The sequence below is a fragment of the Pempheris klunzingeri genome, chromosome 9, assembly GCF_042242105.1.
Source record: "Pempheris klunzingeri isolate RE-2024b chromosome 9, fPemKlu1.hap1, whole genome shotgun sequence".
Taxonomy (NCBI): domain Eukaryota; kingdom Metazoa; phylum Chordata; class Actinopteri; order Acropomatiformes; family Pempheridae; genus Pempheris; species Pempheris klunzingeri.
The window spans coordinates 3,309,239-3,327,726 of record NC_092020.1 but is presented as its reverse complement, the minus strand read 5'-3'; the positions used below and the strand labels follow the sequence as shown (position 1 = coordinate 3,327,726).

The 18,488-nt window shown below is 44.4% G+C and overlaps 3 protein-coding genes across 3 annotated transcripts; all 3 read right to left on the bottom strand.

The window, feature by feature from the left end:
- Positions 1-163: 163 nt before the first annotated feature.
- LOC139207580 (G protein-regulated inducer of neurite outgrowth 1) lies at positions 164-2,287 on the bottom strand. The gene has a single exon (XM_070837319.1). It carries the CDS (start codon positions 2,285-2,287, stop codon positions 164-166), a length of 2,124 nt encoding a protein of 707 aa, XP_070693420.1.
- Positions 2,288-4,669: 2,382 nt separating this feature from the next.
- On the bottom strand, positions 4,670-5,676 carry adirf (adipogenesis regulatory factor). Its single transcript, XM_070836296.1, has 3 exons — positions 5,598-5,676; positions 5,272-5,334; positions 4,670-4,773 (listed from the first exon to the last, which is right to left on the bottom strand). The coding sequence occupies exons 1-3, from the start codon at positions 5,674-5,676 to the stop codon at positions 4,670-4,672; spliced, it is 246 nt and encodes an 81-aa protein (XP_070692397.1).
- A 398-nt stretch (positions 5,677-6,074) lies between these two features.
- Positions 6,075-18,262, bottom strand: sncb (synuclein, beta). Its single transcript, XM_070837153.1, has 6 exons — positions 18,164-18,262; positions 17,011-17,137; positions 12,999-13,028; positions 12,701-12,786; positions 8,401-8,487; positions 6,075-6,874 (listed from the first exon to the last, which is right to left on the bottom strand). The coding sequence occupies exons 2-6, from the start codon at positions 17,129-17,131 to the stop codon at positions 6,845-6,847; spliced, it is 354 nt and encodes a 117-aa protein (XP_070693254.1). The 5' UTR covers positions 17,132-17,137; positions 18,164-18,262; the 3' UTR covers positions 6,075-6,844.
- Positions 18,263-18,488: the final 226 nt, after the last annotated feature.

Here is an 18,488-nt window from a genome sequence, read left to right as displayed (position 1 = left end):
GTGATCGATGCTCCTTGATAGAAGTCATCTATCAAATGCTTTTGTGCTTTTTCTGTCTCACGTGAGCGGCTGATTTGCTGCTCACACGTTCAAAGACAATGTGTGAATCAGTGATCCGAGCTCAGGTTTTATCCTCCGACCAGCTGTTTTGTTTACTCTTGTGTCACTCAGTGGTGTGAGCTCTGGAGCAGCAGTGTGGCTGCTGCATGTTCTCCATCATCAGACGGAAAGGGTTTCTTCTGCGGCGGGACACCTCCCCATCCCGCTCTCCCCTCTTCCCCGCCCGGGCCTTACCCGAACCTACGCCCGGACCCTCCTGGGCTGACTCTGAGGAGAGGGGCATGGCTGAGGGGTTGAGCGGCGGAGGGGGAGGCATGGAGGGCTGCCTCTTCTGCTTCTTCACCTGTTTCTCCAGGTGTTTCTGGATGGCTGAGCCCAGCACGGTCACCTCCACCACCGCCCCGTACACCTCCCATGTCATCCCCTTTTCGTCCCAGCTCACCTCCTGCACCGGCTCCTCACATTTCTCCTTACAATTTCTTGCCTCCTTTGCGTCCTCATCAGCCACCTTTTGCTTGTCAGCTGCCTCCTCCTCCTCCTCCTCCTCCTCCTCCTCCTCCTCCTCCTCCTCCTCCTCATCTTTTTCCTCTTTGTCCTCCACCACCTGCTCTTTTGTATCCTCCACCTCCTCCTCCTCCTCCTCTTCCTCCTCCTCCACTATCTTCCCCTCTATGCTTGCTTCCCTCCTGACCTCAGGAAAGGCTGGGATGGTGGGTGTTCTGGGGGTCATGGGTGCTGTAGCGACGGAGCGAAACTCCACCTGCTGACCGACCTGCATCTCAGCGTCTTTAGTCTCTGCAGCCACACCCACACACGTCCCGAGGGTGCTGGGGAAGTAGAAGGCCTGCTCTCCCTCAGGAGGGGTCATGGGGCTGGTGGCCACAGACTGACACTGCACCACCTCCAGGCTTACCTGGGTGCGGATGTTGTGGCAGCCGAAGGGGGCTGGAGATTCGGGGACAGTCGGCTTTGCCACAGAGACCTCTTCACATGCACCTTTGTTTTCACATTTGACATCTGCTTTTGCTCCATCAATGGCAGACACAGAGGGGTCTTCGGGGGTGTTTGCGTCCTGAACATCACTGCTGTTTTCTCTGAGCTCCTCGTGTTCGTCTATTTTGACCATCTCTGGCTCGATGGGATGAAAAGACGACTCCTCTTCCTCCTCCTCATTGTTGCCATGGTGGGTCACCAGGATTGTGATGTCTTGATCCATACTTCCCATCCTCAGCTGCTTACGATCCTCCAGAGTTACTTGTGAACCTCCATCCTCAGCAGCAGCAGCAGCGGAGCAGCTCTCTGGAGATGCATTTGAGCTGAAGCCTTCACTCAGCTCCTTTGGTGTGTTGAATTTCAAAACTCCAGTCATCTGTGACTGAACCTCTGCTGGACTTTTCCTTCCCGGGAGACTCTCCTGTTCACCACTCTCCCTCTGCCCCTCACCCCCTGGCACTCTCTCCTCCCTCTGCACCGTCTCTCTCCCGACCAGCTCCGGGAAAGCTGAGGTGGAGGGCGTTTTTGGGGTCATGGGGGACGTGGCAACGGAGCACAACTCCACACGCCGACCCACCTGTAGCTCAGCATCCTTAGTGTCGGCGCCCACGGATCTCCCAATGGAGCTCGGGAAGATGAAGGAGTGTGCGCCCTCCGGAGGCGTCATGGGGCTGGTGGCTGCGGAGCGGCACTGGACCACCTCCAGGCTCACCTGCGTGCGCATGTGGTGCTGGCCAACAGGGGCTGGGGAGCGTGGGTCGGAGGGGCCCGGAGTTGATGGCACAGGCACGGAGATATTCCCACTTGCTGCCTCTTTTTCTCCCTCATGACCCATGCTTTCAACCTCAGACGTTGCTCCACCTCCACCTCCACCTCCATCGCCCTGGAGCTTACTGGAGACTGTGGTGTCGTTATGTGTGTCTGTCTCACCGGCTTCAGACTGCTGTATCAGAGGGATGGCGGCAGTCTGTGCTGAGTCCTTCTCCTCTTTAGACTCTCCAGAGCCACCGAGCCCTCCTGACACCACTTGATCTTTGGATGCTGGCCCGTCGTCATTCACGTGAGCGTTTGGCTGATGGTCCTCCTGACTTGTTGACTCCTGACTCGTGTTTGTCTGAGCTCCCTCGGGCTGCGGGCTGCCAGCTGAGCCGCCTGGACGCTCTCCATCATCCGTCTTCTCGCAAGGCTTGTGGTCTTCCCTGAGACCTCTCATGTCGTCCTTCAGGCTCCCCATTTTGTCTCTGCGTTAAACGAAGCACCTGCGAGGCACAACACAGCACTGACACACTGTTTGTGCAATTTGTAATCAGTGACTATAAGAACAAGCCCCAGCATGAGGGGAGGAAAATATTCTGTCACATCGATGTCGAGGATCCAAACACTGACAAGTTACATCATAGTAACTATTTGATGGAAATGATTCACGGGCTTGTTCAGTATCATCATACTGTAATCTGGGATCATTCTGAGTGTGAAACACATGCTTAAGAAACTGCATCTTTAAAGAATATTTGATCCCATCTCAAATTGAGCCTTTCTATCCTAAAATCACATCCACATAGTTCATGTCCAAGTTCTGTTTCAATGCATCACATAAAAAAAAAAACGGCCATGCACAGAAATCCAGAGTCAACAAACAGAGAGAGAAATAGTAGGAGCAGACATACCTCAGCAGTCCATGTCAGACTGAAGTCTCTCCACAGCTCCCTGTCAGATTTGGGTCAAACATCGCAGATGTGAGCGCGGATCGAGCCCCACATCTGTCCGTGCGTCTCTGCTGCTGATTGATGGTGATCGCAGTGGCTACAGGTTTGTCTCTAGAAGAATCTATCTTAGGCAATCCTCGCTCTTTAAGCTGTGGCTCTGTCTATTGAAAAGCTTCACATTTCCAGTTTCCCTGGAAACCACGGCCAGAGCTCTGGCAGTGTGTGGTAATGTAATGACAAAATCTCTGCTCAGCTCTCTAATCATCACTAAATCATAGTAATTAACTCCAGGTTCTCATAGCAACACAATGGCAAGTGTGCGCGGACTGATGAACCTGTGAGATGGTGAGGTTGGATTTTCTGGGAAGTGTAAAGAGAAATCATCTATCATTGGAGATAAACGCCTCCGTGTCAGCGGAGATGATCAGTGTGAGGGCCGCTGGAGGGAAGAGGGATTCTTCTACTTAATGGATCACCACTTTGAAGTAAGGCAGCAGTGTGCGCATTTCTCTGGATAGTTAGGAGAACTCATTTTGGCTTTACACCATAGTTGTGAGGACATTTTGCCCGATCCTCACAACTTGAAAGGGCCATTTGAGGGGTAAGACTTGGTTTCAGGGATAAGGTTAGGATTAGGGTTAGGCACTTAGGTGTGATGGTTAAGGTAGGGAGTGCATTACGTCAATGAGTGTGTGTGTGTGTGTGTGTGTGTGTGTGTGTGTGTGAAGGCCCCGTGTATTTGACCACTCTGTGTCCATAAAAAGATCAAAAAGGCACTTGTGCGGAGGCAGATCATCACTGGCTCATTACAGGACCAGAAAAGCAATGCACAAAAAAAATAAATAAAATAAAATAAACTCAAGTCTTATGGAGCAAATGTGTCAAACATTACTAAAAGTGAGTTCTGCTGCAGCAGTGAAAGAGTATGAAGGAGAGCAGGGGATATCAGCTGAAGGAGCCCTGAGGGAGCAGAGCTGCGCCTCACACACACACACACACACACACACACACACACACACACACACACAAACACAAACACAAACACTTGTAAACCACCACGTCTCACATTCATCCCTCCATCCGACCCCTCCGCTTTGCCACAGCCATTTCTCCAGAGCCTCAGTAATTCTGCCCGCCTCGAGTAATTGAGTGGGACAGAAGATATAATTATAAGTGTTTCTCTCGTGTTTTTTTCTTTTTTCTTTTTGGAGAATCTCCCCCTTCCCTGGTTGTACTGCAGCTTGGCCAGAACACGGTGTACTGACGGAGGTATCCTCACCATTAATTCAGAGGCCTCCACCAATCACCGCCCGCCACAGAGATCTGTTGCCTGGCAACCGCGTAGTGTGACGGAGGGAGGTGTGCTGCTGAGGGCCAAGGTAGACATCTCTGATCATACTCTCATCAGGAGCTCACAGCCTGCCAAAGGCCATCTTCTCTGCAACATGTTGGTGATAATGACAGCGGTGATGAGAGCTCTCCGCAACACACACACACACACACACACACACACACACACACACACACACACACACACACACAGACAGACAGACAGACAAAGTGCTGCTACAGCTGGTGACACTGTTATCTCTGTTGTGTGTGGCAGGATATCACATTTTAAAATGCCTGAGAAGCAAGTTGGTATCTGTTTTTATTTCCCAAAATAGTCACATGTAATGTAATCTATTAGAAAGCAAGGAGTACAAATGGAAGATAAGAAAAAAAGACAATTCATGAAGATTTCCTTTGGAATGTTAGCTGTGTGGAGATATATGTATAAATATATGATGCATACATCTTTTTTTGTCAGGTTTTCTGATGCCAAAATACTTCATTACTTGTCTAAAACTTAGGGCTGATCAGACAAGTTGGCTCCGGCGTTTCAGCTGGAATTGTTCATTTCTTAGGCATCATTTGGTCTCCAGTCTCTGTCCGATCACCTTGATGGTGTCCGTGGCTCTGTCCGCAGCTTTTCCTATGGCTGCCTGAGTCTGTCTGCCAGCTTCTTGAGTAGCTTCAAAGAGTCAGAGTGAAGCAGAGGAGAAACATTCGGGGAGTTAATCATCACCATTAGGCTGAAGGAAGTTTGGGACTATCACATGCACACCTGTGAGTGTAAGCATCACTCTCATTCTCATCTCATTCTATTCATGTAACATTACGAGGACTCACGCTCCAAACCCACTGACAGCCAAGTCAAATTTGAGAGAATTTGTGTTTCTACAGTATCTCTATCACAGTGTTACGCAACTCAAATAATATGGTTATAATAATATCATTAACATTTTAAGTCTACTTTCATTTCTTTACAGCTCTCAGAGATGAATGGAGTTTTTAGACAGAGTAATTTTTCACGTCTTATCTGCCATCCACCATTAAACATTTAATTGAGGGAGCGACGTTTTTTCATCCTCTGACAGCTTGAGTCACTTTAGCACTTGTCTGCCCAAAATATGAGCTACATCGTCACATGGTGAAGCTTCACAGGCAGAGGAGAGTTTACACACTTTACCTGTGTTGGCTGTTTCTTTGGAGGAGTCTGCCACCTGCTGCACAGCCTCCTGAGCTGCCTGCACTGGAAACACATCACAGGGACTTTAAGTGACCGACCTCAGGAGGAAAAAACTATTGCAGTTGCAGATTTAGCCTTTGAGGACTTTATCTCATAGTAAAAGCTCCCTACATGCATTAACCTTTACATGGAAAAGACAATTTAAAACATGTGAAAGATAAAAAATAAAATGATTTAGTAGTTTTATCTATCTAGTTGTTTCTTTTGGCAACACAGAAAAACAAAGCACTGTTAGGACAGAAGCCCGTACAGCTGTGGTTCTCTACCTGCAGTGTCTGTGACTCCTTTCGCGGCAGAGTGGGTCGTGCCTTTCAGGCTCTCAAAGGACTTCTTGAACGAGGCCATGGCTCCTGTATTTGTCCCCGCAGGGTCCACACATCCGTCTGGGCCCAGAGCGAAGGGAGCGGCTGTTTAATACCCTCTGTTTGAGCCCGACACCACCGAGCCCGCACGTTCCAGCCGGATTAACACAAACAAAACCCGTCCAAAGCGACCCGATCAGACTGGCATTCCAGCTATGGCAGCGTCCTGCCAGGGCCAGAGCCCGCTCAGCAGATTTTACACATCCTGGAATCAAACCCCACCAGACAAGAGTGAGCAAAAAACGGAGACACGTGAGTACGATGCATAATAGATCCTCATTTAGACCATCAGGCAGAAAAAAAAAGAGGTCACAAGAGCTTTAAAATGTAAAGCGTGATCAAAAGAGAGTTTAAACATCATCAAACAACAGTAACAAATGGTTTCTTTTTTACTTTTTATTTACAGAGGAATGTATGTCTGGCTTAACACATAAACCTTTATATTGACAAGTCCTGCAATTTAAAGCACATATTGATATGACAACCATTATGATCTCAAGACATAATATATTGACTTTAACTTGTTAAAATCTTCAGTACACACAAACACACGCACACACAAACATGTATACTCTGTCCATTTCTAACAGATAGTTTACTGGAATGGTTTCACAAGCAACTATAAAGATACAATGTAAAAAACTCTTACTTCAAAAATGTTCAAACAAATTTCCAAAGAAATGCAAAAAGAAAGAACCCACAAACAGGCATTGTCGACACTTAAGAGGATATTATTGTTATCATATCTGCTTGCGACCGGACATATTTATTTTTTCCACTCCCAATGTCTCATTGGAAGATGATGAACATCTATTGCACATTTCTAAATACAGATACACACAGGTACAAAGTCACAAGCCCCGGCTCTGGTCTCATTTCATTGGGAGGGAATCAAGGAAATGAGATAGAGAGGACAAACCCTACACCTCAATAAATACCTACACCCAACACATTACATTAATAACATGACATTTACAATATATAATAATAAAAGATTTGTTTTGAAGGAAGAACATTTTGCAGTGGGAATGCTTCTCTTTTTTGTGTTTTTTTGCAACAGGGGTATAATTGGAATAGTTTCAGCATTTGTCCTTTTTATTATTAGAAATATTATTGTGCTGCTGGTTGGGTGGTGGCTTGGACTGATGCTTTTACGCCTCTGGCTCGTAGTCCTGGCTCTCCTGGAAAAAGAAAAAGCCATTTTTAGTGACAGGCAGATCAAATCTGCAGCACAGAGAAGCTCAGCGTTGAATTCAAGACTTTGATTAAAAACTTAATCACATGATATTGAACTTAAATCAGTTTAAGTCGGCTATGTATGACAGAGGGCTCATGGTAGCCTCTGATCGCTGTCTGCTGAAGGCAATGATGTCACTCCATCACAGCTGTGAGCTCCTGTGCTGCGTCAGTGTCTCACTCCAGCCTGCAGAGGGCAGCACGAGCCTACACCAGCTTCAAGGACGCGTCGTGAGCACATTCCTAACATCCTTGTAACCCTGCACACGCCTCCTCCGCACACATCATGATAAAATAAATAAATAAATATCACAGCCTCGAGGAATGTTCAACAGTCTTAGGTCATCTGATGTATTCACAAAAGCAAGACTGATACCGGATGAGATGGGATTTTTATCTCCAAATCCGCCCTAATAGGGCTTGGTTCACTCTGCAGCACTTAGACTCCATATTTACAGCAATGCAGGGAGACCCTGACATTACCCACAATGCACAGAGGCAGAGAGCGTCATCACCACACCCATTCAGACAGAGCTCGCACGTCGCTGGTATAGCAGTCGATGGGGGAGGGGAAAGAGATGCGGAGGAGTAGGACAGAGAGAGAGAGAGAGAGAGATGCAGGAGGACATGGATGATACAAGCTACTGCCTCTGAGAAATTCACTTTTAATTTGCATCTCAGGGAAAATCTCCATTCTATTCCTTTAAGTGATTAATACAATAATCTGCTGATGGGAGGCTGTAAGACGAAATGAAAAGAAAATCCGACCACATGCACTGAATAAATTTAACATAATTCGATTTAGATGTAGATTGCGCTACATCTCACAATAAATCTTCTGAATATATTATTATTCTGTGAGAATATAGAATATAAAGGTTTCTGGCTCAAAACATAACAGGTGCATGTACTGATCTTTTTAACATTATGTACATTGTGTGATATTTTTATTTACTCTTAGCTATTTAAAAATCTGTTTTCAAAGCAAGAGGTTCTGCACAGTTCGTCTTGGCCCTGACAGCCAAATTCCAAAAATAACCATCTGTGTCAGACTCGCATCCTTCCCCCACACACACACCGACACACACCCAACGCTCAGTGTAGGTAGGTGGTGCTATATTCACTGTACTCGCTATGTGGCAATTGGCTTGTTAAGCCCTCTGTTTTCATTTGCAGAGAAAAGAAGAATTACTTCGGCGTGAGCTGTAGTGTTTGTGTGGGACACAAGTGGAGGGCAAGTGTGGAGTGCTATTGAAATGCAATACAGCTAAAACGTGTAACCATGCAGAGCTGGGTGAATACCGATGAGCCTCTATCTACTGTAAGTGAATGGACGACAGTCCGCAGCTTCATTTTTTCATACAAAGCGTTTTACAATCAAACCATGTAGTTTTATTCAAACGCAGAGACATGAGGTACGTCCACTTACAGCAGAGACATGCATGAGCTTTGTGTCATGTAGGCTGATTACCTGCTGGGTCTCATCATATGTCTCCCCTTCTGGCTCCAGCATTGCCTCTCCCTGGCCCTCCATGGCCTCTTGCCCGTACTCCTCAGGCTGCAGAGACAGAGAGGAGATAGAGAGAGATGAAGGATGAAAAGATCTACAGTAACAGAAGCAACCACACATGTCCGTAGAACATAAAGGATAATGCCGGCATTACTCCATATTTTCCTTCGTGCCTCTCGTACATTTTCATTGCATTCAAATCACGAGCTAAGCGTCTGATTTTCAGAAATGAATACCTGATGTGGTTGAGCAAAAACATCTGTTCAGGAACTCTTTCCAGAATCCCTTAAGACTCTCAAAGACATTTGCAGGAAAAAATATTTTGTCTGTTGCACAATAAAAAAAGATTTTTTTAGAACTATTTCTTTAGTGGAGATGGTAGTTCCTATTCCAGGTAGCTGGGAATGTATGTATGTAGTATGTATGTATGTATTTCATTATGCACAAATATAAGTGATAGAAATCTTGAAGTTGAGCCAGGACATCTGTCATTTTTTCCAGCTACCATCTTGAATCACAATAAAAATGTTTGTTTTTTTTACTGTGTCTTGGACAAAATGTTCCTTCACCCAGATGGTAAGAAGAGGCCCCTGGAAATACCTTCAGAACAGCACTAAGTGTTGTTAAATGTCCTTGTGGGTTTTTAGCCATGCTAACAGCTTGCCTAAAGGGATGGCAGTGTCAGTCTGTCCAACAGTCCGTCCACCACTTTGATACAGATTTACATATCTGAACAGATATCGGATGCCATGAATTTGTGCACAAAATTCATTAATGTCCCTTTCTGGATGAGTCAGATTTAGCCTATTTTGTGTTAAGCACTAAGTAGCAAATGTTAGCATGCTAACATGCTAAACTAAGAAGGCAAACGTGGTTAACATTACACCTGCTAATGAGTTAGCACGGTCATTGTGAGCAAGTTAGCATGCACGTGATGTTGACATTTAGCTGACATGCACACACAGCTGTGCCTTAGCTCGGCCTCACAGAGCCGCTAGCATAGCCTTACGACTTCAGTGTAACGGTACAGTAGCAGATGAGAGACAATAACTTGGCCTAGAAACGACCGAAACCAACAACGCATTAGTTTCTCAGCATCACTCTCTCCTGTCAGTCAGCTGGTTTTACCTGAAGACAAATATATAGTTTCAAAAAAGGATAAATCATTTCCTGATGCAGCCGGGCACCGTGTTACACAAACAGGAGAAAGATATACTTTTATTGGGGTCTATTTTCAGCTGTGGACTAATACATATTTGATGCTCTAGAGAGTTTTTACAGGGACAGGACAATGTATGTATGTATGTAAATAAACTTTAGTGGTCTGTGTTAATTGTTGTGAAGGAATGTGTTACCAAATGCAATGATGTGGCTAAATGGTGTGTTTTAAATCATGTTTGGACTACAGAGGAAAAAGACATAAAGACAATATTTGTTCATGGTTGGTTTTGGTCTTCATGGGTTTCATGGACTATATGAAAAACATAGAATATCACCAGCCTTATCTTTTAATAAAAAAATCTAATAACTTGACCACAGTGGGTGTAAATAAACTCCATCTCCTTCTGAGAGCTTCCTGAAGCAGACAGCGCTCCATCATTCCTGCACCTGCTACTATGAGCCCTGAAAACAAAGCTAGTGGGTCACCACACATTTATTTTTAAACCCAGCACTAATCAAGTCAATTAGGTCAGAAAAGAACAGACCATAATCCTTTGTACTGTATCAAGCTGCTGTTATTGCTTTAAGCCCACCAATATGATTAGCATGGCCTTAAATTCTGCACAATAGCAAATCACCACAAAGACACACCTAATCATGCGGATCATTGCCTGGGAAAAAATGAACAAGAAAAGGCTGTTTATGTGATTATAACAGAGGAGAAAGATAAGTTTTGAGTCTAATTGGTCACACGTTTGAATTCAGCCGAGACTTAAGCACAAGAGAAGCCTCATGTTCAGGCCATGCAGCACAAGCCTCACCTTCAAAAGATAATGTTAAATTACATTTTTAAAATATTGTAAAAGAAGTCTTTGATTGGATGTCTGAGTGCAAAATAACACCTATTTTTCCTTTAAAATGAAGAAATACAGGGTGGATATGCAGCCCAGGACAAGCTGGAACTGAACAAAGAGTGGAGCTGCACATGTGCTAACAATATGAACAGGTTAACAGTGTGGTGAAGGTCTACACAGGGTGTAGAAATGAGGAGTTTTATCACTCAGATAGTGCCTCTGAGAAGCCTATTAGAGCAGGCTGTCAGATTGAGTAGATTAGCGAGTCAGTGGAGAGGGTCCAACTCTGAGGGATGACGGCTTAGGACAGGACGAGGACCTCCCTGTTACACTGACAGTCTGACAGAGATAGATGACATTTCAACATGCTGACAGCGTAAGACCCGAACACAAGCAAAAAACAGTCTGTGAATAAAATGCGTCAAATTTCCTTGGTCATAAGTTGATTTTTGCCTGATTTATGTTTGTGGAAAGTCAAATCTGTTCCACCTCTTTCTTTGCATCTCAAAGATCGCAGTGTGGATGAACTGACAGGAGGCTGTGACATTAGCAGAGGCCTGCAGGGGATCAGAGTACAGTAATGGAAAAGTTGTGTGTTGAGGCGAGATGATAGTCCCACAGAGAGACGGCTCAAGTTATTTAAAGCACCTGAGGAGTGAAATAGGTTGTGAACTGAGGCTATATTATAGACTGAAGGCAGCTCTGTGTGTAGAACAGACTGTGGAACAACAATTCATCCCCAGAAACCCTAAAGCTTCCTCAAATAAAACCACTGTTAAACAAAGCTTACTGCAATTTCCCCCCTATTTTGGCTGTATATAATCTATCAATCAGCAGTTCGGTGCAGAATAATGCTGTGGAGGGTTCTGTTTTATTCTTCCCAGGGTTGAGAAACATGCTTTTAACTTGGTGTTGGAGACGTGCTGACCACGATGAAAATACACATGTGGGAGATGGGAAGTCGCACACTCGTAGCCACAACGCATGAAAATTGATTTTAAGTGTACCGACATTTCAGCACGAGAGCCTTCCTCGGGGTAACGAGGGACACGGCAGCAAACACTATACAGGAAATACAACATGGAGGTGTTGCTGTCTAACGCGCTGTGGTAACTTAAGCGTTTGATCAAGCTTATCGTGCTTCTCTGATGTGGTTTTCGCCGTTGTGTCCCTTAATATCCCAAGATGTATTTCAATAAATTTTCTTACACCGTGGCTAAGAGTGTGCAACTTTTAACTTTAATATACAAATGTCTAACAAACCTCCTCTGGTAAAAAGAGAAACTTAAGTACAGTAAGTGTCTTTGCTGATAGCAGAGGAACAGGTCAGATGAAATGTGGACCACTAACTCTAACTGTGTTTATTCCTTCTGCATAAATCTGGCTCTGCTACAACAACAATCCCGTCCAAACTTTAATGATCACAACTTACAGCCGGATGCCAACTGTAAGTGAGTCTTGGCTCTGAAGCTGAGGTTTCTCTCTCTTTCTCTTGCTCTCAGGCACATGTGCACAGACGCTCAAAGGCTCAATCAAGAATACCAGTAAGATGATAAGCACTGTTACCATGCATGTTCAACACAGGCTTTGCAGTCAGTTCATTATAAATGTGCAGTTAAAGGGGCAATTCACTGATGTCATCAGGGTCTTTTTTAAATCTGTGTCCTGCGAGTCCCTAAATCTGGTGGAAGTTTTTCATGACTTTAAATGCATTTTGAAGTTGTATTGACTATATTTGCAGCTCTACTACATCAGTATATTGTATATATTATATGTACAGAATAAGGGACCAGGGAAAAGATGCAAACAATTACTCAGTGATTAGTCGATCCACTAATTAGTAAGTATTTTTTCCAGTGTTTTCTTTTATTATTTTATGTAATAGCTTTAAGTTTTGGACTGTGGGAAGCAATTTGACAACATCATTGAATCATCTGAATTTTTTATGTATAGATTCAATCATAAAAAATAGATGTTTGACGAAAGCGCATAGATTCATATAGAAATCATAGATGGTTGCAGCCCTGGTTGTATATACTTAAAAATAGGATCAAAGAAATGCAACACTGACCACCACTGACAATACTTTTATATATGTATATACGTCTGTGTCACCTCTGATGTGATCTCCTCTACAGGATGTGAACACACTGCAATACTTTGTCACATATAACAGGAGCACAGTGAGGACACTAAACCGGTGTGTGTTAGGAGGGAGCTGACGGTGACTGTAACGGTGTACGTACATTCATGTCAGTAGGAAACTCGTCCTTTTTCACCAGGCCAGTCGCTGCTACGATGTTCCCAACGGCCCCAGTGGTCTTCTCAGCCACTGCAGAGACACACACACATCATGTACACACACATGTAACAATATCTCATTCAGCAGGCAAATTAAATGCATGATGTTAGCCCTCTTCTGTTTCTTTATTGATTATTGTACGTAATAACCACATACGCTCACCCACTCATGTGTCCCTTCACTGTAATGAAACTAAGCTGCAGTAATGACGTTTAGGTTTAAGTAACAGACAGAAAACTCACCTGTGCCCACGCTGTCTTTGGCCTTGTTACCTGAATAAACAAAAAAAGAACTCTGTTAGAAAAGCTCTCGGCTCGCTCAGGGATCGCTTGACGCTTCGCATTTCAAGACTAATTTTGTTTTATGAGTGTGCAGATACGGGAACTTAACATTTGCCTGAAACTAACCACTGAGGTACAACTACCATTCATTCACAGTAAAATTAACAAAAGTCAGAGCAGTCTGCATTTTAACCTGACTTGTACTTTTTTAAAATGCACAATTTCTGAGCGACTTAACACTTTGGCAGGTCATGAAGTGTCATCGACCTGACACATGATTCATGACACCTCGATGCCACAGTGAAGAAACACGTGACATGAAGAAGAACAGTATTAATTCACAGATTGAGCTCTGCAGCATCCTGCTCCTGGCTGTTCAAAACAAACTGTGAGCTTAAATTTGTGAATTTGAAACAACCACTTGGTTTTCATATAAGTGCCAATGCCAATTTGATTTTATTCACCGTTTGTCACTGCTGCAGAGGTACTAGGGGACAATCACGGCTGCAACACTTTGTGGTTTCTTGGTACTTTCATTGTCAAGAGTTATTAAACTTCGCAGCTCGTTTAAAACAAGACCACTGCATTGTTCAATTCTCTGACCTTTGGCAGATGTCATCCATCCACACAGGGCTCCAGCGAGCTATTTGGGCAATCTACTGCGTGCCCACTGGTCCTGATCACTCAAGCCTTGTCATCCTCTTTACTGTGCAGCAGTCACATGCTTTATTGGTCCCCGAGGGCCTCTAAAAGCCAGCCGAGGAGAACCGAAATCATGATGAAGTACAGAACCCTCACTACAAAAGGCTGGCCTCAAAGCAAAACATACATCTAAGAGATGCATCCATTTAAGCATCAGCTTTGGTGAAGTGCAGCTACTGAGCTACAGTGACACAAATGGATGCTAGCTCTGGGTGAAAATGAGAAATAATAATAGTTACAAGTTACTTCTGCTATTTTAACACTTACTATTCTCAAGGAAAAAACCCTTAGGACCAAATGACCAAATTCCTTTAATGACAACAGCTTTAACGATGTCTTTTGAGAAACGTGTTTCGAGCCAATTAAGTGTTTACTGGAAAATAAGAAAAAATATGTTGAAGGGGAAGAAAGATTTAAGACTTCTTAGTGGTTATAAAATACCCAGACGAATACCTACTAGAATTTTTTTCTCATTTCTCAGATCAGATTCTTTTCTCAGCTAGAACCTGATGTTTATGGAATGAAGACATTTGATACACACAAAACATAAAAAATAAAGTTTAATTTCTACATTAAATACATTATGAACACCTACACATTAGCATCATATTGATGATAAGACTGTTGTTATTTTGTAATGCTGTTTAAGGCTACAGCAATGGTTTAGCAAATGTTAGAAACAGCTGTAATTGTGTTGTATTGAATTAAACTCTGGCTGCTACGGCGTAAGGGTTCATAAAATGAGTAACATTAGTTTTAAAGCAGCACTATAAATACTCCACCATGTCAGAATGGGGTTCATACAGTGGATGCTCTATGAATGAGACTGCTCGTTGTGAGATTGAATGGCAGCTAGTACAGCAGGGCTTTCTGGTTTCCTCCTCCCCTTCTTGCCTTACTCAGGCTGACTGCTCAGCTCAGCTGGGTGGGCGGTCTGCAGCAGCAGCAGCTGTCAAAAGGTGGGCCACAGACCTATCAGATCACTCTTACCCCTCCTCCAAGAGGGGCCTTCAAGCAAATCATACGCAGCTTTCTAGGGCACCACCATGCTCAACACGCGACACACAGAAGCACAGAGATGTCACAGAAACTCTTCTCGTTTCGCTTTCTGCGTACGACAGGCAAAAGGCAAGATAAGACAAAGCATGGAGACGATGAAAATGAGCCTGCACATGTTTTGACTGACATGTTTGACTGTCGTGATGAGTGACAGAGCCATGGTGCTAAATATGTGGGCTAATTGGATTCCATCCAAATGCAGACACACACATCTGACAGCTTCTCCTGGAATACCCCAAGAAATCAGAGCGTCACCAGATCAGCAGTCCGAGCTGGGGACTGTAGTCCTACCAGCAGGGGTGTCACAGGAAGTTTGGGCCCTCTGACAACTGACAAAATACATATCTGTAATGGCTGGCAGGTTCCAGGGCCTGTGCCCAGCTCTGAGTCCCCTGACGCAACTACCCCCGCCTCCCCACTCACCCCGTACAGACCAACTGTGGGCCAACAAGCAGAGCTGGCCAGTGTGGAAGACAAGATGTATCACAAAAAAGGGGATGTTTGTCAGTATAGGTACACAGTTGGTAAAATATATGAAATCACATTATAAATTATGCTCATTACAATAAACGTGTGGTAAATTAGACATTTTCAAAGCAAAATCTCCAAACATTACAGCGTCTCAATGGTGAGAAAAGTTTGTTTTTCTTTATCTTATGTAACCATGTACATGTACATGTAACTGGTGAGGAACAATCTGAAGATGTCACTCTTAGGGAAAAGTGTTTAGTTTATAGATCAAATGATTAACTGAATAATACAGAAAACAGCGTTTCAGTATTTAGATTAACCAATGATGAAAATAATCATCGGCTGAGCCTGAGATACATTAAAACCAAAACATAATACCTCACATTGTTTTCTCTAGAACATAGCAGGTGTCATTTTGTTCAACATTTGAATTTATGAGGCTTGATATTAATTATTTAGACAATAGAACTGGTTAGCATTGGTTATAATGACATTAAAATTTCATTATTTCACAATGATTTGACACCATTAAAGAATAACCCTGAATTATTGCCCAGCAACAAAGATAATTAAATTATGCATGGTACTGCCTTCACGAGTGAATATGAGTTGGTCTTTTTTCACGTTTAGCTCTGAACACAAGATGATCAAAGAGACTCAGACGATGTTTTTGTCAGTTTCTATTTATTGTACCTTTGCCCAGCTGCTCGCTAACCTTTTCCAGGTGTCCCTCTACCTCCATGTCACGTGTTTATTGAAACAATGACCTAAATCAAGTGAAATAGACTGGCCTTATAACATAATGCACATACAGTACTTGCCAACTGCACTTTAAAATCACAAGAGGGGGGGAGGGAGGCACCGACCTGTGCAGATACCTGTAATGGTGTCCATTACAAATTAAGCTGCACTGTAAAGGACAAAAGAAGAGGCCTTTAGTCTGCTTGTGTGCAGGAGGTGACCGCGGGCTGAGACTGTTTTACAATCTGCTGCCGTCCAATGCAGGGACATGTGGCAAGAGCTGCTCCCACCATCCTGCTGCCCCACCCCCACCCCTGCTCCCATCTCCTGCCTGTAGCCCAGTCAAGTCAGGCGAGAGGGCATAAGGACATTCAGAGCCTCATATCACATCATGTCCGTCAAAATAACTACGTGTTCCAGTGTATCTTTTTTAAAACTACTCATACTGGAGTAAACACTCAATTATTTTAATACTGCATCAGCCTGCATAAGTAAAATGAGGATCAAATTGATCAACTGTCAGACTAACCAATTTATGAAATAACCACTGCTATAATATGCTCCTCTACATTTACCAAGGGAGCACATTCAGTTTGACTCATCACGCCGTGCACTGTGAAATATCAGACATTTTAACTTTCTCCACACACTGAGGACAATAAAACATCTGCATCTGTCATACAGAGGAAACCATAACAGTGTGTTATTGTCACCTAACTGTGTTACAATGGTGTATTATAGGTTATAAACTAAGCAGCACACAGAGTCTGCTGGCTTCTTCCATGTATGAGGGAGGCAGGATTCTGCTCTTTATCGCCAGTGAAGGAAGTTGTTGTATAATTTAACCATTTGTTCCAGGACGTGTGGGAATGCTGCAGGAGCTAAATCATGAGATATTCTCTCTCCCTGCACCCAGCAGGACCGTTAGCAGCCTCAATGGGGCCTGTGTCTGATCTGCATGTGTAATAAACCCGCAAACAGACGCATGTGATCGTCTTACCTACAAACATGACGCCTTCTTTAGTCTTTTCAGCCGCGACCGCAACTCCTTCCTTGGTCTTCTCCGCGGCCACAGCCATCCCCTCTTTCGCTTTAGACAAACCCTTCATAAACACATCCATCTTGGCCTGTGGAGAGACGGACCACACCTGCTGTCAGTCACCATCGCTGCTGTCACTGGGTGCTTGTGAGTTCTTATCTTATTGATATGCATGGATGGCATGTGATATCTCCTATTATTAATGAGCAGCTGTACTCATTACACTCCCATGTAATTCCACAAACCTCTATGGCCACCAGTCTATGAGAGGACTTTAGGTGGTGGTAAGAGAAGGCGGCACCGCCTCCTGTGGTAGATCCTGACAGCTGCAGTCCAGCCATCAGGCTGTAGTAAAAACCCTCTGTTCACTCATGCGTTCAACCCCCTTTTCACATCCTCATCAAAGCATGAAATATTCAAAGGCAAAAAGATTTCAATGAAATGGTTAATTGCTGAGGCGCTCATTAATTATTGCTCGGCTGTAATGCTACTCTCGGTGGCAGCGAGGTGACAGTGCTGCAAATGTGGAAAAAAAAAAAAAAGCGCAGGCCTTTTCAGCGGACCGTGCAGCACATCATACTGGAAGGTGGTGGATGTATTTGCAAGAGCTACACTTGCTGGGGGAAGGGAGGCACGACTCCCACTATCATATCTGCACGCATCGCGCTTTTAACGTAGAATCATGTGGATGCAACGTGAGCTTGTCCGGTCACACTCAGGGGGACATTTTAATAAAAAAAACTAAACAAAAAAAACAAAAAACAACAACAATAACAGACAAGGCTGCGGGATAACAGCGCGAATTATATTGTTAGATCAGACAGAGCCATTCACAGCCCCATCCTGGATGTTAACAGGTCAAGCCTTTGGTTACTACATGTACAATTCACGACGCCGACCATTTCTCACTCTGCCATCCGAGCCAGGCTGCATCTGTTCGCCTCTCACACTCAAATGAGGAATAATCGGACACGGACAGCGGGAATATCACGGTGCAAACCTGTGCCTCGCAATGACGACGCTCACATGCATGGTCCTCAAACGGTGGTGACCTCTATAAGCTCAAAAAAATGACAATAATAAAGGAGCACCAGAATAAAAAAGGAATCCTTACCTATTTACAAATAGTCTTCAACTCGTCCCCTTATGGTTCAGGCGCACAGTCGAGACCTACTATCGTCTAAACGGGAGATATTTTCAAGTGATCACTAGGTGGGCCTTCCTCGGGCTGATCTCCACCAACAGGGACGGCCCCCTTCACGGTGCGGCTGAGACTATCACGTCCCCCCGCCACCCCTCCCTCCCTCACTCCCCTCCCTCCCTCCCTCCCTCCCTCCTCCATCACTGGCTCCCTCCACTATTGATCACCCTCAGATGTCAGCTGGCACAGGACGGAAGATGAGCCCAGAGGAGCTCCTGTAGCAGAAGCCCCGTGGCTG

Coding starts and splice junctions, on each gene's coding strand:
- LOC139207580 (XM_070837319.1), bottom strand. CDS start 2,287: ATGGGGAGCCTGAAGGACGACATGAGAGGTCTCAGGGAAGACCACAAG.
- adirf (XM_070836296.1), bottom strand. CDS start 5,676: ATGGCCTCGTTCAAGAAGTCCTTTGAGAGCCTGAAAGGCACGACCCAC. Junction 5,335..5,597: donor AGGAGTCACAGACACTGCAG/GTAGAGAACCAC, acceptor ATGTGTTTCCAG/TGCAGGCAGCTCAGGAGGCT. Junction 4,774..5,271: donor CAAAGAAACAGCCAACACAG/GTAAAGTGTGTA, acceptor GACTCTTTGAAG/CTACTCAAGAAGCTGGCAGA.
- sncb (XM_070837153.1), bottom strand. CDS start 17,131: ATGGATGTGTTTATGAAGGGTTTGTCTAAAGCGAAAGAGGGGATGGCT. Junction 13,029..17,010: donor AGAAGGCGTCATGTTTGTAG/GTAAGACGATCA, acceptor TTGTTTATTCAG/GTAACAAGGCCAAAGACAGC. Junction 8,488..12,700: donor AGTTTCCTACTGACATGAAT/GTACGTACACCG, acceptor CTGTCTCTGCAG/CCTGAGGAGTACGGGCAAGA.